The 20,630-nt window shown below is 43.3% G+C and overlaps 1 protein-coding gene across 7 annotated transcripts in view; it reads left to right on the forward strand.

Moving 5' to 3' along the window:
* LOC129818346 (voltage-dependent N-type calcium channel subunit alpha-1B-like) overlaps window positions 1-20,630 on the forward strand; it is a 209,550-nt gene that overhangs the window by 143,787 nt on the left and 45,133 nt on the right. For 4 of the 7 annotated variants that reach the window (XM_055874150.1, XM_055874151.1, XM_055874147.1 and 1 more), the window contains exons 18-27: window positions 639-701; window positions 5,700-6,389; window positions 6,508-6,710; window positions 7,851-7,977; window positions 8,130-8,259; window positions 8,598-8,657; window positions 8,894-9,000; window positions 15,189-15,285; window positions 16,185-16,345; window positions 19,874-20,011. In XM_055874150.1, coding sequence (XP_055730125.1) covers window positions 639-701; window positions 5,700-6,389; window positions 6,508-6,710; window positions 7,851-7,977; window positions 8,130-8,259; window positions 8,598-8,657; window positions 8,894-9,000; window positions 15,189-15,285; window positions 16,185-16,345; window positions 19,874-20,011 — 1,776 coding nt within the window. The remainder of the gene's footprint in view (window positions 1-638; window positions 702-5,699; window positions 6,390-6,507; window positions 6,711-7,850; window positions 7,978-8,129; window positions 8,260-8,597; window positions 8,658-8,893; window positions 9,001-15,188; window positions 15,286-16,184; window positions 16,346-19,873; window positions 20,012-20,630) is intronic. The other 3 variants (XM_055874152.1, XM_055874154.1, XM_055874149.1) reach the window with 1 other exon arrangement.

A 20,630-nucleotide genomic window follows, 5' to 3' on the forward strand; every position in this document is an offset into this window, starting at 1 on the left:
TATTTCAAAGTTATGTTGATCCAGTACATTTCTGAGGAAATGTTTTATTTTAGATATCTGCGTAAAATGCAATTTTACAAGGCTTTTTACTTTTGATTAAGGGAATCCATAATCAACTTTTATTAACAAAAGTAATCATGATGTTTTTTAAACAAAGACCATTGTCTGTTTGATTGAAAATGTCACTCTTACGTTTGAAAGGCTTTGTAAACTCATTGTGTATTGAACTTTGCAAATCCACTTTGATACCATTTCTTTAATTACGTTGACTTGAGTGTTATTTCTTCTGAAAGTTTTCAGTTTTATGTCTTTACTAACACTTCAGTGAAGGGGTTTAGTATCAATATATATTTGCACCCCTCGTAGTCACTTGACCACAGTATGTAACAGTGTGTGGTGTACAGCACTACAAAGTACAGTACTACAAACTATCTATACTGTATAGTGTACACTACCCCTACTGCTGAAGTGTTAACCACTACTGTAGTTGTAGCTCTGTTGGACTAGTCCTTCTTGTTCGTGGAGGGGACAGGTGGACAGACACTTTATGGAGTCCACCTCTCCCCACCACATCCTTTTGGTGTGCGTCTCATCCTTTCTTTCCTTTTGTTTTTATTGTTTTTGTTCTGAATGTGCAGTTTTGTAAAGCAAAATCGAGATGCACTCTCTCGCAGCTCGTCCGTCTCCAGCGTGCAGTCACCGTGAGTTTTTGCTCTCTGTTACAATGTTACAATATTTTTACACCCTCCTTCCCCGTCTTCTCGCCCATACCCGCCTCCTTCTGCTTCCCCTTTCGCCTTGTTCCTCCTCTCCTTTCCCCCCTCTTCCTCGCCCATACCCGCCTCCTTCTGCTTCCCCTTTCGCCTTGTTCCTCCTCTCCTTTCCCCCCTCTTCCTCGCCCCATCCACTTCTCCATCTCTTCTTTCCCCTCCTCCTCCACCTAGCCTTCCAATCCCTCTATTAAATCACTCTCTCCATTCTTGTGATCCTTCCAGTCCTCCCAGAGTGTTGAGATAAGCTTGAAACTGGAGAACCCAGTGGTGGCTCACTGGTGGCTCTCATTATAGATTGAGATTTCAAATAATAATACTTGTCTTATTTACTGAAGTTAAGGCAACTGTGTGCGTGCATGTGTGTAAATGCATGCATGTGTGTAAATGTGTGTGAGTGTGTGTGTTTCTGAATACTGAATATTTCATTGTGCATAGCGCCAGCTTTCGTCAGCACTGTTGACGTCTGAAATTATGAGAGTTTAACCTGAGCTCTAGTGAATAATTGCTATATAAATATTAAATGTCTCAGGGCACGGTCAATTCCCAAGACATTTTGTCAGTTTTACAGCTTGTGTTTTTTATACCCCAGGGTTTCACTTCTTCAACACACTGGGTGAGGACCAAACGAGTTATAGTACAGTAGCCAAGGGGTAGTATGCCATACTAGACAAATCAAATAAAGTGAAACATAGCATTACGTTGATTTAACCTCTGACCTCTTTGAAATGACATGAATTTGGCTTTGCTGCTTACCTGACACGTCTTGATCATTTGTTGCCTATTAGTAACAACTCTCATTTCTAAACGTTGTGGTGTTGTTGTTGCTGATCTGTGTGTATGTTTCTATCTTGTCCACGGTAATCTCTCTCTCATACCAAAATCACAGCTTACATGTCCGTTTGTCGCTGATATGTCTTATTTGTCTATGCCTTGCATAGACAGACAGACAAGTTTGTCTGTCTGTCTATTGCTTTTGTTGTCTGTCTTACTATGCTATGTCGTCCTCTTGTCTTTTAGGAGTTTGATCTATTCCCCTGCCCGTTGAGTCTTGAGTTACAGGTGACACAAAGAATGCAACTTTACTAGTCACACATACATACAGTTGAAGTCGGAAGTTTACATACACTCAGGTTGGAGTCATTAAAACTTGTTTTTCAACCACTCCACACATTTCTTGTTAACAAACTATAGTTTTGGCAAGTTGGTTAGGACACCTACTTTGTGCATGACACAAGTCATTTCTCCAGCAATTGTTTACAGACAGATTATTTCACTTATAATTCACTGTATCACAATTCCAGTGGGTCAGAAGTTTACATACACTAAGTTGACTGTGCTTTTAAACAGCTTGGAAAATTCCAGAAAATTATGTCATGGCTTTAGAAGCTTCTGATAGCTAATTGACATCATTTGAGTCAATTGGAGGTGTACCTGTGGATGTATTTCAAGGCCTACCTTCAAACTCAGTGCCTCTTTGCTTGACATCATGAGACAATCAAAAGAAATCAGCCAAGACCTCAGAAAAAAAATTGTAGACCTCCACAAGTCTGGTTGATCCTTAGGGAGCAATTTCCAAATGCCTGAAGGTACCACGTTCATCTGTACAAACAATAGTAGGCGAGTGTAAACACCATGGGACCATGCAGCCGTCATACCGCTCAGGAAGGAGACGCGTTCTGTCTCCTAGAGATGAACGTACTTTGGTGCGAAAAGTGCAATTCAATCCCAGAACAACAGCAAAGGACCTTGTGAAGATGCTGGAGGAAACAGGTACAAAAGTATCTATATCCACAGTAAAACGAGTCCTATATCGACATAACCTTAAAGGCCGCTCAGCAAGGAAGAAGCCACTGCTCCAAAACCGCCATAAAAAAGCCAGACTACGTTTGCAACTGTACATGCGGACAAATATCGTACTTTCTGGAGAAATGTCCTCTGGTCTGATGAAACAAAAATATAACTGTTTGGCCATAAATGACCATCGTTATGTTTGGAGGAAAAAGGGGGAGGCTTGCAAGCCGAAGAACACCATCCCAACCGTGAAGCACGGGGGTGGCAGCATCATGTTGTGGGTGTGCTTTGCTGCAGGAGGGACTGGTGCACTTCACAAAATAGATGGCATCATGAGGTGGAAAATGATGTGGATATATTGAAGCAACATCTCAAGACATCAGTCAGGAAGTTAAAGCTTGGTCGCAAATGGGTCTTCCAAATGGACAATGACCCCAAGCATACTTCCAAAGATGTGGAAAAATGGCTTAAGGACAACAAAGTCAAGGTATTGGAGTGGCCATCACAAAGCCTTGATCTCAATCCCATAGAAAATTTGTTTGCAGAACTGAAAAAGCTTGTGCGAGCAAAGAGGCCTACTAACCTGACTCAGTTACACCAGCTCTGTCATGAGGAATGGGCCAAAATTCACCCAACTTATTGTGGGAAGCTTGTGGAAGGCTACCCGAAACGTTTGACCCAAGTTAAACAATTTAAAGGCAATGCTACCAAATACTAATTGAGTGTATGTAAACTTCTGACCCACTGGGAATGTGATGAAAGAAATTAAAGTTGAAATAAGTCATTCTCTCTACTATTATTCTGACATTTCACATTCTTAAAATAAAGTGGTGATCCTATCTGACCTAAGACGGGGAATTTTTACAAGCATTAAATGTCAGGAATTTTGAAAAACTAAGTTTAAATGTATTTGGCTAAGATCTATGTAAACTTCCGACTTTAACTGTATATTCATACTGTACACACAGTCATACAATCAAAAATATCTAAAAACATGTGTACATAGAAACCATCATTGAAATGATTCCTTCGGGCCTCCCGAGTGGCACAGCGTTCTAAGGCAATGCATCACAGTGCTTCAGGCATCACTACAAACCCGGGTGTGATCCCAGGCTGTGTCACAACCGGCTGTGACCAGGTATCCCAAAGGGCGGTGCACAATTGGCTCAGCGTTATCTGGGTTATGGGAAGGTTTGGCCAGGCGGACTTTACTTGGCTCGTCGCGCTTTAGCGACTCCTTGGGGCAGGCTGGGCTCCTGCAGGCTGTCTTTGGTCGTCAGTTCAGCAGCGTTTCCTCCGACACATTGGTGCGGCTGGCTTCCGGGTTAAGCGAGCAGGTGTTAAGAAGTGCGGCATGGCGCATGACTCGACCTTCGCCTCTCCCGAACCCTTTGGAGAGTTGCAACGATGAGACAGGATCGTAATTGGATATCACGAAATTGGGGAGAAAAAGAGGGTAAAAATAGAAAAAAATTATACCATATCCCATGGCAGAGGCAACAAAGGGTTACTTGCCTTGAAATCTATATTTCCCTCCCAACTTCATACTAATCCACTAGATTTTGGCCTTGGTATTAAGTTCATGTAAAACCTAGCCTTTGTCTGAGTCCAGCCCCAATTTTCCTTTTCTGTGTTTATTCAAGTGGTCTAGTCTGTCAGGCATGATAGCTTTACCATTAAGAGAGTAAAGGAACTAGGAGATTAATGTGAGGTATTTTCAGCTGCTGGTGTGAGGGGATGGAGATGAAAGCTGGCTGCCCCCATTATGCAGGTCAGGACTGGCTGCTCACAATACTGGAGAATTGTCCACTGTTGTCATCTACAGTACTAACAGATGAATCGATAAAACAGGAAGCATACGCAAGGAGAAAATGACATCCCTAACGAAACAACACCTCCACTTTGCTGATCCTCAACACAGGGACCCCACAAGGCTGCATGCTCAGTCCTCTCCTGTACTCCCTGTTCACCCATGACTGCGTGGCCATGCACTCCTCCAACTCAATCATCAAGTTTGCAGACAACATAACAGTAGACCTACAGCATCCGATGTCACAGGAAGGCCAAAAGGATCAACAAGAACATCAACCCCCCGAGCCACGGCCTGTTCACCCCGCTATTATCCAGAAGGCGGGATCAGTACAGGTGCATCAAAGCTGGGACCGACAGACTTTAAAACAGTTTATATCTCAAGGCCATCAGACTGTTAAATAGCCATCACTTGCCGGCTACCACCCGGTTACTCAACCATGCACCTTAGAGGCTGATGCCCTATATACATAGACATGGAATCACTGGTCACTTTAATAATGTTTACATACTGCTTTACTCATCTCATATATATATATATATATTGTATTCTATTCTACTGTATTTTAGTCAATGCCACTCAAATTGCTCGTCCTAATATTTATATATTTCTTAATTCCATTCTTTTACTGTTAGATTTGTGTGTATTGTTGTGAATTGTTAGATACTACTGCACTGTTGGAGCTTTGAACACAAGCAGTTCGCTACACCCACAATAACATCTGCTAAATATGTGTATGTGACCAATAACATTTGATTGGATTTAATGCAACCATCACATGTTCTCACATGCCTGTTAGACCTCACAGGGAACCGTGGTGCTTCTGGTCCAAACATGGCCAGTGTGCATCCCAAATGGCACCACCCTATTCCATAGTGCACTACTTTTGACCAGAGCTCTGGTCATAAGTAGTGAACTATATAGGGCATATGGTGCCATTTCAGATGCAGCCCATGTGTGAATCTGTAGAGGGTTTGGGTGAGCATGTTTTAAACCCAAGCGTGGTACATGACAAGTTTACTATGGGGAGTATTTGTGTTGGTACATCCATAAAGACCATCTTGTGTCTCCAGCCAGCAAAGTACCACTGTTGTTTGTACAGCAACTCAGACCATATGGGAGAAATTAGCGATTTGTTTTGTGTGCAAGTTGTGAAGCTCAGTTGCTCATGGGTTGATAGCAAAATATGCTTGTGCTATGGATGACATAAAACACCATTGATGCCAAAATAGGAGAGCTACAGGTGAGCTGCTACTTCACTCTAACACCCTGTATCCCTCTCACCCCTCATATTCGTTCCCCTCCCCTGTCCATTGGCCCTGCAGTAAGGAGCAGCAGAGAGCCAATAAGATAATGTCAGTGTGGGAGCAGCGCACCAACCAACTGCGTCGAAACAACCTGAGAGCTAGCTCCGAGGCTCTGTTCAACGAGCTGGAACCCGAGGAGCGTCTGCGTGTCTCCTCCGCCCTCCACCTGCGCTCCGACATGAAGACCCACAATGACCGCCCCCTAGTGGTGGAGCCAGGTAACGGGGACAAACCCCGACCCCCCGAGGAGGACAGAGACGGAGCAGGAGACGCCCACGGCCCACAGCCACGCAAGCACTACCGTCACCGGGAGAGGATCGGGGAGAATGGGGAGAGCAGGCATCACACCCACCACAGCCGCAGTTGGGACCACTACCACCCAGACGGGCCCCGGTCCAAAGAGGTCAAGGGGGAGAGGAGCCATAGTCGAGAGGGGGGGCAGGGCCACAGGCACCATCACCAGGCTGGATCCCCAGAGGAGGGGGTTAACGGAGGGGGAGAGGGAAGGGAAGACCGCCACCACCACTCCGACAGACAGGGGGACGGGGTTCTGGCTACCAGGGACAGACTGGAGAGCAGGGGCCACAGGGAGGAGAACGGAGAAAGGAGGAAGCACCGCTCACGCATAGTCAGGGCCCAGTCAACACTGGATGGAGACGAGTGCAGAGAGAACGGAGAGAGAAATGGAGACAGGGACCAAGGACACAGGTGAGACCAGTGCTGACTGACCAACACATTCTCAATGTGCTTTAATTACCTCTTTTTACTAAGTCATCACCGCAGAGCTTCACTGATGTCCACAGGCTGCGTTTTGAATGTTTTGCAGGGACAGGCAGACCAACTCTCAAGGGGAGAGCTTGGCCACCAGTCCTGTGCAGCCTCCTGCAGGTCTGCAGGCTGGAGAGAAGCAAGAGGATGCTGACAACCAGAAGAACAGCCACAGAGCCAGCCAGGCAGGCCTGAACAGCAACACTGTCCACATCCCTGTCACCATCACCGCCCCATCCAGAGAGACCACCATCATACCCAGTCAGTACCCTAGTCTCTATCTTAGTCCAGGAGTTTTTTTTAACTTTTCTTGCCCAGGGACCCACCGCCAAGGCAAACCAGCGACCCAGTGACACCCCCCCCATCATATGTTAGCAAAACAAATTGTGAAGGATAATGGCAAGTAGAATTAACATTTAAAAATGATAAACAGATTCATTATTCTGACCTCCTCACAGTTCATTGGAAGAGGAAGTGTAAACTCTAACATAGTCTATTACCTAGAAAGGCATCTTGGCGGCGTAGAGAAAGTGTTGCTGTTGTAAAGCACATTTTCAGCAATTCTTCAAATTTTCTCATTGAACTTATAGAAAATGTTGCAATTTTGAAGCCAATTTTCAGAAATTCTATACTTTGGCATGGAGCTGAGAGACAACTATACATTTTGCCATGGCTAATGCTGTGTTCCTCTGCTCAAACATTAGAACAATTTTAATGGACATGTGCCCCGAATGCCTGTTTTTTTTATTTTCAATTCTCCCTGACTGTCTAGCTTTTATTTGATTGTTAGTTCTCAAAGATGATATTATGAAAATTATAGTTACATCTTTTTTGTGGGCTTTCTGTCTGTTTTTGGTCTTTAAAGTTGACACTGAAATAGTTTTTCCATCCCGTAAATTGCCACTTAAATGGCCTGCTTAAGAATTGTCTCCATATTAAAGGGATAGTTCAAGATTTTGGCAATGAAGCCATAGATCTATTTCCCTAGAGTCGGATGAACAGGAACAGTTTGCATGCTAACTGTTCCTGTAGGCTTCCAGTCATTGCGCTAAGCCCAGTTAGCATGGGCTAGTGAAACAACCTCTAACTTCCTTCATGCTGGACGCAGTGACATAACAATGGCGGGGGGAAAATCCCCACAACCCCTAGGGGGCCGCGAACCCTAGTTTGAAAACCCCTGCCTTTATCAATACCCCAGTCTGTACCCCAGTCAGTCAGTTCCCCAGCCATAGGCTGCAGGGGAAACACTTGGGTGAAAGTGTAGTGTAACATTAGGTTAGTATGACTGATCAGTGCCTGATCAGCTGTGTGTTGGTTATGTTGTAGTGAAGGTCTATCATGAGTTCTTTCTCTGAGTGTAATCTCTCTCTCTCACTCTCGCACTCACTCTCTCTTTGATAGTGGATAACATAGACTGTGAGAGCCTCCCCCTGAACGAGGAGAAGAAGGACTTGGAGCAGGAGCTGAAGAACGGCCCCAAACACATTCTCCCCTACAGCTCCATGTTTGTGTTTGGACAGACCAACCCGTAAGTCATGTCCTGAGACAGGGAACCTGTTGGCTAGTCTAGTCTGGGCTCTAACTGTTTCTGCATTTCTATATTGGGTGCCACTCAGTTTTATGTCAGCGTTTTGAGAGGGTATGTTGAGTGCACTCAGTGAGATTACCTGTGCTGTTCAGGGTGCGTCGGCTGTGCCACTACGTGGTGAACCTGCGTTACTTTGAAATGTGTATACTGTCGGTCATCACCATGAGCAGCATAGCCCTGGCTGCAGAGGACCCTGTGCAGGCCAATGCACCACGCAACAACGTGAGTCCTGCAAGAGTACACACACACACACAGCTGGGTATTTGGGTACGGAGGCCTGAGGAGCAGTCCCTACTAGCACTAAAGGAATTGCCTCCAAATCCCAGAACCCTCTCAGTCTGACTAACTGACAAGCTGATTCATTAGGCCTGATTGAGCTGCCAGAAGCTTCTAGAATTTCTGCTAATATCACCTGAAAGTTATACTTTGTGAGAGTGCTACAGAAACAAAAATAGTAATAAATATGAGCTGAGTGCTGCTAAGGTGATTGCCTGCTGTGTGTCTTGAGGAAGAGGAAAGAAGAATGTGTGACATCTGACTGAACATTCAATCATTTGCAGGTGCTCAAATATCTGGACTACGTCTTCACAGGAGTGTTCACCTTTGAGATGGTGATTAAGGTGAGAGGTCATACTGGTGAAATGGTTGGAAATAGACACAACAGTTTCCTCAGTTTGAACACACAGAGGTACTCTCTTAGGTTGCAGCTAGAATTAGCTCCACTGCAATGCTGCCTAGAGGTGGTTTCCTTTTAAATACTGCTATATTACAATATATCCAAGACCCAGGCTCCTTGCTGAAGTGGTAACATTCATAATGTGTATCATCTTCCTTATGACTTTAACTCTGTGTGTAGATGATAGACCTGGGACTGCTCCTCCATCCTGGTTCTTACTTCCGGGACCTGTGGAACATCCTGGACTTTATTGTGGTCAGTGGAGCTCTGGTGGCGTTCGCCTGCTCGTAAGTACACATTTGACGTACTGTATGTTCTTGTGCCAGCTGTAGGTGGGGTTAAAGGGGCAATCTGGGATTCGAAAAACCAAACAAAGCAGGCACCTCACCATTTGTTTTGGTAAACAGCTGAGGAATGGGGCTGGAGAAATTGAGAAACTTAAGTCCAAAAATGTATGTACCAATCCCTGATTGCCCCTTTAAATTGATTACAGTATTATTACTGTTTTAAATCCTTTTTCAGCCAACAACACCTCTCCCCTACGTTGTCACCTCACAGTCAACACACTGACTCTCCAGCTGGCGCATCTACAAATATGCCAGTCTGGGTGGTGCACTCACTCATCCGCCACAGCCCAAAACAGTCCCCCAAACCAACCTCTCTGTACAGCTCTCAGGGGCTCTAAACCACTTTGCCTGTGGTTATTTGCCGAAATGGGTTGTTGCTCAAACTCTTCTTTTAACCTTTAATCACCCCTCCCATCTGTGTAATAGGATATGTGTGATTTGGTTAATGAGCGTGAGGTTAAGCTGGGAAGGTGGGCGCGGGCTTCGTCTTAGTGCTAATGTACAGCAGTTGTTCTCTCCCTCCCTGGTACTGAGGGAAATGTTATCAGGTACTTCTATGTCAAGTAACACACACAGTCTCAGACATGCACAAGTACACACAAAGACAATAAAGGGAGGTGAAATCCAGTCTTTTCAAGCATGCCGACCAGTAAAAGGAAATGGTGTATTCTCTCCCACGACCAGCTCAGTCAGTTATTTTGCACCCCAGTGGTGTCATGGTGGGGCTAATGTGTAATAACCTGTGAAGTAGTCAATTGTACCACATTAGTATTGCTGTTGTCTATCTTACTCTTCTCTCTTTTTCTGAACTGTAGCCTATTGTATATGGATGGTTTTCTGTGTCGCTGACTGTCTCTTTCTCATTTAATTCTGTCCCTCCATCTTTCTCTTGTGGTTTGGATTGCTTTCAGGAGCTTCATAGGGTAATGCCTTTGATTGCCTGCTTTTTTCCCTCTGTCTCTTTCGTCTTTCTTGACACTTTGTCTCTATCTCTGTCTCTCGTTCGGTCTGTCTCTCTGTCTGTCCATCCGAGTCAACAGAGCCTATGCCCAACATGTAGCCAGCAGCCTCACGCTCATTTCTCAGGCTTTTTGCTTAGTTAGCCTGTATAGCTACGCATCTATAGATTCACCCTCATTATATTACTGTAGATTATTGGGTCACATTCTATTTAGATAGTCCCATATAGATACTCTACAGATGGTCATCATACTATCTGTTGATAAGCAACTGCTTGCTAAGGTTACAGTTAGGGTTAGCTGTAGAATAAGAGTTAGGGTAAGGGTTAAGATTAGGATTAAGTTTAAGTTTAGGGTTAGGTTAAGGTTAGATTTAGGGTTTGGTTTAGTGGATGGTTAGTTGAAATGTTGTTGAAGGTTATTGAACATCTACAAACCATCTACTTGGGACTATCCAAATAAATAGTTTCCTGTTATTCTGACCATTTGCATATGTTCACTTATTTACTCTTCCATTGAAAATTCACACATTATTGAGAGGGTGTTTTTGCATGTAACAGTAGTTTGATTTGATGTAGGTGCGTTTGAGTTGTGTGAGTGTGTGTGCCTCTTCATTGTGTGCGTGTGAATGGCTGTCTATATGCACATACATCCTTGTGAGTGTGTGTATGTGCATGTGTGTGAGTGTGTCTGTGCGTGTGAGTGCGTGCGTGTGTGTGATAGTTGTCCCATAATGCTGTCTCAGTAGGGTATGTATGTTTGTTCCTCTCCTGGTGCTGTGGGATGCTGGTCTGCTGATAGGGAGGTTATCTGGAGGATACACTTCCTCTCCCTAGCTGCTCACATCACAGACAGACAGACAGAACTGTGTCTCTTGTCGAACGTCATGTCTTGTCCTCCTTAATGCCATCTCACTGGAAAAACCTCCTGTCAGAAAATGAGGCTTGAGTCCCAAATGGCACCCCATTTACCAATGTAGTGCACTTACTTTGACCAGGGCCCATATGGCTCTGGTCAAAATGAATGCACTATGTAGGGAACAGGGTGTAATTTGGAACTCATTCTGGGTATTCTTGTCAGAAACAGAAGATGGACAGCTAAAACTGTCCTTTTACTATTTTTTTCAGTCTGTTAGGTTTCTGCTCTTTTTTCACTTTGAACTTCCTTCCGTGTGCTTGTCATGATCTGTTTCTTTCTGCTGTGTTTTGATGTTCTTATTAAGTCTTAAGGATAACTAGCACCACTGTATCTCTATGCCTGTTCAACAGTAGTAGTGGTAGTAGTAGTAGTATTATTGGCTTAAAGTGTTTATTTTGCTCAGTGTTTATGTATATTTCTTCCTTTTTCTTTGTCTCTATGAAGCAGCCTTAATATCTTATGTGCTTTGTGTTTATTTTCTGTGATTTGTGACGTGTGTTTGTTTGCGTGTCCTGTTTATCATTGCTTTTCTTCATCAGATCGCAACAAAGCGTGGCCAGGTGGGGACCTACCCTCTCTCTGTCATTGACCCCTGACCCCAAAAACGTTCCACTATCAACCTCCCCCATCGCATTCCAATACTCTCACTTTCTCTGCTGTACTGACGGGATACCCATTCCACCTCTTGCCCCGTCCCAATGAGGAACTATTGGAGACTCTTCCCAGTAGCTTTCAGAAGACAATCACTGATCAGATTCATCTCTGTCCCTTGTTGCCATTGTGTGCCGACATGCCAAAGTAAAGGACGGTTGTACAATGCCAACATTACAGTTGGAATTAGAATGACAGTATATCAAATTAATATTAATATATTTACAGTGCATTCGGAAAGAATTTAGACCACTTCGCTTTTTCCACATTTTGTTACGTTGCAGCCTTATTCTAAAATGGATTAAATAGTTTTTTTCTCATCAATCTACACACAATACCCCATAGTAACAAAGCAAAAACAGGTTTTTAGAAATGTTTGCAAATGTACACTACCGTTCAAAAATGTGTTGTTTTTTTTGTTTTTGGAAGAAAAGCTAATTTTTTGTCCAATTAAAATAACATCAAATTCATCAGAAATACAGTGTAGACATTGTTAATGTTGTAAATGACTATTAGAGCTGGAAACAGCAGATTTAAAAAAATGTTATATCTACATAGGTGTACAGAGGCCCATTATCAGCAACAATCACTCCTGTGTTCCAATAGCATGTTGTGTTAGCTAATCCAAGTTTATCATTTTTAAAGGCTAATTGATCCCTAGAAACCCTTTAGCAGTTATGTTAGCACAGCTGAACACTGTTGTCCTGATTAAAGAAGCAATAAAACTGTCCTCCTTTAGACTAGTTGAGTATCTGGAGCATCAGCATTTGTGGGTTCGATTACAGGCTCAAAATGGCCAGAAACAAAGAACGTTCTTCTTAAACTCGTCAGTCTATTCGTGTTCTGAGAAATTAAGGCTATTCCATGCGAGAAATTGCCAAGAAACTGAAGATCTTGTACAACCCAGTGTACTACTCCTTTCACAGAATGGCACAAACTGTCTCTAACCAGAATAGAAAGAGGAGTGGGAGGCCCCGGTCCTTCTAGGCAGAGTTGCAAAGAAAAAGCCATATCTTAGACTGGCCAATAAAAATAAAAGATTAAGATGGGCAGAAGAACATAGACAATGGACAGAGGAACTCTGCCTAGAAGGCCAGCATCCCGGAGTCGCATCTTCACTGTTGGCGTTGAGACTGGTGTTTTGCGGGTACTAATTAATGAAGCTGCCAGTTGATGACTTGTGAGGCGTCGGTTTCTCAAACTAGACACTCTAATGTACTTGTCCTCTTGCTCTGGAGCTCTGTCAGTGACCATCGGGTTCTTGGGCACCTCCCAACCAAGGCCTTCTCCCCCGATTGCTCAGTTTGGCCGGCCGGCCAGCTCTAGGAAGAGTCTCGGTGGTTCTAAACTTCTTCCATTTAAGAATGATGGAGGCCACTGTGTTCTCGGGGTCTTCAATGCTGCAGTAATGTTTTGCTACCCTTCCCCAGATCTGTGCCTCGACACAATCCTGTCTCGGAGCTCTATAGACAATTCCTTCGACCTCGTGGCTTTGTTTTTGCTCTGACATGCACTGTCAACTGTGGGACCTTATATAGACAGGTGTGTGCATTTCCAAATCATGTCCAATCATGAATTTAACACAGGTGCACTCCAATCAAGTTGTAGAAACATCTCAAGGATGATCAATGGAAACAGGATGCACCTGAGCTCAATTTTGAGTCTCATAGCAAAGGGTCTGAATACTTAAGCAGATAAGGTATTTCTGTTTTACATTTTTTATACATTTGCAAAATGTTCTAAAAACCTGTTTTCGCTTTGTCATTATGGGGTATTGTACGTAGATTGATTGGGGGGGGTCTAACGTAATAGATCTGGGACTGCTCCTCCATCCTGGTTGTAACGTAACGAAATGTGGAAAAAGTCAAGGGGTCTGAATACTTTCAGGAATGCACTGTATACTGTAATTATACATAGTTACAAGCATACTGTGTCATCAGAAAGTCCCAATTTACATAGAAACATAATCTTAAATAGTGAAGGCGTTAGTGAGAAGGGCAGATCAGGAAGAATGAATCGTGTTTCTGGGTTGAGAGAGCAGAAGGTTCGGAATAATGCAGATCACGTTCTACTTGGAGGCAGATTATTGGAAGACAGATCTCCTATCTGTAAACAGGAAATGCTGTGCGCTCTCTCTCGGAAAGGGGCAACCAATAAGGCTGTAGTCATGGTGACCGAGGATAACCTCCTCGCATCTGGCTGCTGCAGCTGCACACACAAGGCATATCAGGGCTGATCTGAGCTACTTAATGTGAACACACACAAACATCCATTCTTCCTGCCTACGGCTCTTCTGAAAGCTATTGAGGAACGGTTCACTCGCCATCTAGACGTGTTGAGACCCTGGATTGATACGGGCGGGGGTAGACTTACCGGATTGTATGCCGGGGTAACCAGATCTTCAGAGCATGACTGTTGCATGCCAGTGTATTAGACTTAAAGCTCCCATTGGGTAAGAAAAAGTCAACACGCCCATTCTGTGTGGAACCATGCTTCTGTTTTCTTTAGTTATTGAGGTAGTTGTCTCCACTGAATACACCAACTGAATACACTAACTCATTATGGGTTCAGTCCTTGAGATGGGTGCACAACACATACTGTATAGATCCAGTTTACGTGCCAATCTTCCATTGATGGCAGTGTGAGATTTATTCCAAAGTAAGGTGTGTACTTCAGTATTCACCTCAAGTCATGATTTCAAACTGTATAGTGCAGTACATTGCACAGTGCTCCACTGAGAGTGGAAAGGCAGGGTTGCTCTCTCATCCCCTCTAGCAGAATCATGGATGGGTTACAACTTCCTATAGTCAGTTCTTCTTTGGAGCCTCCTAGTCCTCCTCCACTGGCTGTCTGGGCCTTATTTCACACTGAATTTAGGAGCTCCAGCCCCATTCATATTTGTGGACAGAGAGGACTGACTGATTTCTGCCTGTGTGAGAGGGGAGAGAGGCACCCTAGAGAGCTCTCTACAGATGAATATGGAGCCGCAGGCATTATCAACCTGCTGAGGAGCTGTGACCACACACACACAGTATTGTACAACTAACCTTGTGGGGACACACAATTCAGTCCCATTCATAATCCTATTTTCCCTAACCCTAACCCTTATCCTAACCTTAACCCGGAAACCTAACCTTAACTCTAACTCCCCTAGAAATTGCATTTGACCTTGTTGGGACCAGTTGGTCAAATGTTTGTTTGTTTACTATTCTTGTGGAGACTGCTGGTCCCCACAAGTATAGTTAAACACGTCCACACAAGACATGCTCACACACACAGACACTAAAGTATTTAAACTCATAATAAACACACAGAATATACAATGGTGAGAGTATGTGGACAGCCACAGTGTGTAAATGTGACTGGTAGATTATTGTATTGACACCACACTCACTGTCTTTGACCAGTGTCCATCTGGCTCCTGAGGACGGTACTGTATATTGTCGCTAACAGGTTCTAAATTATTGTTTTGTGTGTGTGCGTGTGTGTGTGTGTGTGTGTGTGTGTGTGCGCGCTGGTGAGAGCCTGTGGGCCACAGCATAATGCCTATTCTCCTTTTGTTTAGTCTATAGTCACTAACTGTGGTCTTGCTCTGTGCAGAGGAACTAAAGGCAAGGACATCAACACCATCAAGTCTCTCAGGGTGCTGCGAGTTCTAAGGCCTCTGAAGACCATCAAACGACTGCCAAAACTCAAGGTAGCTACATCTGTTACCTGTTAGATCCGCTCTGACACAGCAGAAAAGCCACTTCCATGGCCAGTTACAAGTCCAACAAACACATACGGATGCACTCACGAACGTACACACACACACACCTGTGCCTCTGCAACACACACACACATACTGACATTGCAGCAGCAGCCAGTGGATTAAGAACTCCCAAGTGATTTGTATGAGATATAAACTAATAAACTAATCACATCAGTGGGAGAGAAGAGGAGGGCGAGATGTAATGACTGATATCCACAGTGTCTATCTTCATATACCAGTTAATCATCCTCTGCCCGGTGACAAATGGGAAAAATGCTAACCTGTCTCACTCTTATCAGGACCCCGGCTCTGGTGTTGTCTCACAAAGACTAGACCAAAGTAATTGATGTGTGGAAAGGTAGTTGATCAGACCAAAGATAGCAGCACATCCTGTTAAAGTAATTGAGATGATTGAGATAGATCAGGGTTAGCATGTGACTGTAAGCCCTACTACTCCCTACCTCTGGTCCAGGGCATTACATGCTGCTTGCTGAGGCTGAAGGCTCAGTGTCAGCAAGCTGCACGTAACGCACTGGACTAGAGCTAACCACTCTCATACAGTTAGCTATTTGGACTGAGTGACATAAAACATAACTTACTTCAGGGAGCAGCTCTGTGAGTTACTGTCTCATTCATTCCTGCTGATACATTTTCATTGGGAAGATTTCAAAACATGCCATGACAGGTAGACAGTCATTCAAACCACAAACCGATCCACAGAGTGCTGCGTAGAGGCTGTGTGCATGTGTGTAGATGGGTGTTCACATGCATGCTAATGTGTTTGAGTGATTGTGTGTATGAGGGTGTGTGTACCTCTATTTATTAGTGTGTGTGTCCTCCTCCAGGCTGTGTTTGACTGTGTGGTCAACTCTCTGAAGAACGTGCTCAACATCCTCATTGTCTACATGCTCTTCATGTTCATCTTCGCTGTGATCGCTGTGCAGCTGTTCAAGGGCAAGTTCTTCTACTGCACCGACGAGTCTAAAGGTCTGGAGAAGGACTGCAGGTGCAGTACACACTCACACCATTGACACTGACTGGTATTGGATATGCCCTTACAAAAAAGAAACATGACAAAGTCACGAGAGAACAAATCACCTGAAAATTTGAATATATTTTTCTTATAATATATAGTTGAAGTCGGAAGTTTACATACACTTAGGTTGGAGTCATTAAAACTTGTTTTTTAACCACTCCACAAATGTCTTGTTTATTTCTCTGGGGCAGGTGGGACGCAAACGTCCCACCGGCCAATAGCCAGGGAAAATACAGCCCGCCATATTCAAATAACATGATATAAAAATGTAACTTTCATTAAATCACATATGTAAGATACTAAATTAAAGCTACACTCGTTGTGAATCCAGCCAACATGTCAGATTTCAAAAAAGCTTTTCAGCGAAAGCATAAGATGCTATTATCTGATGATAGCACAAAAGTAAACAATGAGAGAAGCATATTTCATCACTGCAAGCACGACACAAAACGCAGAAATAAAATATAAATCATGCCTTACCTTTGACGAAATTCTTTTGTTGGTACTCCAATATGTCCCATAAAAATCACAAATGGTCCTTTTGTTCGATTAATTCCGTCAATATATATCCAAAATGTCAATTTATTTGGACCGTTTCATCCAGAAAAACACAGCTTCCAACTTTCGCCAAGTCACTACAAAATATATCAAAAGTTACATGTAAACTTTACCAAAACATTTCAAACTACTTTGGTAATACAATGTTAGGTATTTTTAAACGTTAATAATCGATCAATTTGAAGACGGGATGATCTGTGTTCAATACAAAAAGAAAACAATCTGACGCAACTTTTTTCGTAACGTGACTCTCTCAATATTTACTTCAAGTGATCCTCATTTACGATAGCCCTACTTCTTCACTACACAAAGGAATAACCTCAACCGATTTCCAAGGACTGGTGACATCCAGTGGAAGGGGTAGGAACTGCAAGCAAGTCCATTAGAAATCTGGTGTCTCTAAAAAACCTAATTGAAAAACAGTGACATCAAAAAAAATACAAATTCTGAATGGTTTGTCCTCAGGGTTTTGCCTGCTACATAAGTTCTGTTATTCTCACAGACATGATTCAAACAGTTTTAGAAACTTCAGAGTGTTTTCTATCCAAATCTACTAATAATATGCATATCTTATATTCTGGGGATGAGTAGCAAGCAGTTGAGTTTTGGCATGATATTTTCCCCGAAAGTGAAAATGCTGTTCCCTGCCCTCAAGAAGTTTAACAAACTATAGTTTTGGCAATTCGGTTAGGTCATCTACTTTGTGCATGACACAAGTACCTTTTCCAACAATTGTTTACAGACAGATTATTTCACTTATAGTTCACTGTATCACAATTCCAGTGGGTCAGAAGTTTACATACACTAAGTTGACTGTGCCTTTAAACAGCTTGGGAAATTCCAGAACATTATGTCATAGCTTTAGAAGCTTCTGATAGCTAATTGACATCATTTGAGTCAATTGGAGGTGTACCTGTGGATGTATTTCAAGGCCTACCTTCAAACTCAGTGCCTCTTTGCTTGACAATCAAAGAAATCAGCCAAGACTTAAAAAAAAAAATTGTAGACCTCCACAAGTCTGGTTCATCCTTGGGAGCAATTTCCAAACGCCTGAAGGTACCACACAGCCGTCATACCGCTCAGGAAGGAGACGTGTTCTGTCTCCTAGAGATGAACGTATTTTGGTGCGAAAAGTGCAAATCAATCCCAGAACAACAGCAAAGGACCTTGTGAAGATGCTGGAGGAAACAGGTACAAATGTATCTATATCCTCAGCAAAATGAGTCCTATATCGGCATAACCTTAAAGGCCGCTCAGCAAGGAAGAAGCCACTGCTCCAATACCGCCATACAAAAGCCAGACTACGGTTTGCAACTGCACATGGGGACAAAGATCGTACTTTTTGGAGAAATGTTCTCTGATCTGATGAAACCAAAATAGAACTGTTTGGCCATAATGACCATTGTTATGTTTGGAGGAAAAACGGGGGAGGCTTGCAAGCTAAAGAACACCACCCTAACCATGAAGCACAGGCGTGGCAGCATCATGTTGTGGGGCTTTGCTGCAGGAGGGACTGGCGCACTTCACAAAATAGATGGCATCATGAGGATGGAAAATGAAGTGGATATGTTGAAGCAACATCTCAAGACATCAGTCAGGAAGTTAAAGCTTGGTCGCAAATGGGTCTTCCAAATGGACAATGACCCCAAGCATACTTCCAAAATTGTGGCAAAATGGTTCAAGGACAACAAAGTCAATGTATTGGAGTGGCCATCACAAAGCCCTGACCTCAATCCTATAGAAAATGTGTGTGCAGAACTGAAAAAGCGTGTGCGAGCAAGGATGCCTACAAACCTGACTCAGTTACACCAGCTCTGTCAGGAGGAATGGGCCACAATTCACCCAATTTATTGTGGGTAACTTGTGGAAGGCTACCCGAAACGTCAAACAATTTAAAGGCAATGCTACCAAATACTAATTGAGTGTATGTAAACTTCTGACCCACTGGGAATGTGATGAAAGAAATAAAAGCTGAAATAAATCCTTCTTTCTACTATTATTCTGACATTTCACATTCTTAAAATAAAGTGGTGATCCTAACTGACCTAAAACAGGGATTTTTTACTAGGATTAAATGTCAGGGATTGTGAAAACTGAGTTTAAATGTATTTGGCTAAGGTGTATGTAAACTTCCGACTTCAACTGTATATGTTTTTACATGAGTCAGAAACGTGTGAAGTTGTGAATTTTTCATGTGTTTTTCCCTCATGTGATATTTATTTTTCACCTGTTTATTTTTCACAACTTCCGGTTACATCCGGTCTCCCATCTAGTGACCGACCAGGACTGACCCTGCTTAGCTTCAGAGGCATGCAACCACTCTCAAATCCATAGACTACGTCATGGATGCAAGGACTGACCATCCATGATTTCAACATTATAGTTTTTAGTCATGTTTTGAGGTTATACAATGGTTGTTTACGTTTACTTTGTTTACAAACATTGGAGTAAAACAAGCTCATATTTTGTGTTCTAATGAGGTACGACAGTTAAACTGAACTCATGAGGGATTTAAGTTATTTTCTTCAAGAATCAATGGATTCGTATGATTAATTTATAAGTCCAAAAATCTATGTAGCAACTAAGGATTGCCCCTTTAAAAGGCAGTGACCATCATACAGCAGAACTGTCGCCATTTGAACGTTATCCATTAACCTGCCCCATCTATTCCTCGAATGTCCCGCAAAATCGTTCCCGTCTCGCATTTGGGCTTTTTAGATGTGGTCACAATTCCCTCAGTGGAACATTGCTACTGCAAAATGTTAACACCATCTTTTCACATGTGAAAATTAGATTTTTGCAGTTGGAGTGTTTTTTGTGAACATAGCTCGTGCCAATTTACCTACAAGATAACAATACAATACTGTGCTATTCTCTTTCTTTCTCTCTTTGTCTGTCTCTCTTTCTCCTCTCTCTCCCCCTCTTTCCATCGTTCATCAGGGGTAAGTTTCTCGACTATGACGGTGATGAAGTGGCGGCCCAGGATCGTGAGTGGAGGAAGTATGAGTTCCATTATGACAATGTGCTGTGGGCCTTCCTCACCCTATTCACCGTCTCCACCGGGGAGGGCTGGCCAATGTGAGTAGCCCACACCAGCCAATTAGCTGTAGAGAGAAGCTCAGGCCAGCCAATTACCTGTAAGGACCTAGTCACAACCACAGGCTAGCACATCACTGGTAATTAGCTACTCACATAACCACAGAATAGCTAGCCAATCAACTGTGAAGAGAAATAAAGGCCAGCCAATCCCTCACACGTGACCTACTCACATAACCACAGGCCACTCAATCTACACATCACCTATTCACATAACCACCAGCTAGCCAATTAGCTTCCCAAATAATTCCAGGCAGACTAGAGGGTTCCTATCGGGTCCATTGATCCCTATTGAATGTACACAATGTCCTTTACAAGACGAACATCCCATTTGACATCCATTCCAAAGGCCAAAGTGCAAATGATGTGGCGAAAACAAATGCTCTCGGGGTGAGACTAGGTGGGGGAGGTATGTGTGTGTGCGTGCGTAATGGCGTGCTGAGGTAATGTTCAGGAGGAGACAGCGCTAGTCAGTAAGATGGCCTTCATCATTCGCACAAATTTATGGCATGTAGAATCTGACCAGGGTTGGAGTTGAGGACACCACAATGTCTTAAGTGCTCTCCTCAGCTAGTCAGTCATTCATTGTCTCTCTCCACAT

Source organism: Salvelinus fontinalis, chromosome 21 (assembly GCF_029448725.1).
Source record: "Salvelinus fontinalis isolate EN_2023a chromosome 21, ASM2944872v1, whole genome shotgun sequence".
Taxonomy (NCBI): Eukaryota; Metazoa; Chordata; class Actinopteri; order Salmoniformes; family Salmonidae; genus Salvelinus; species Salvelinus fontinalis.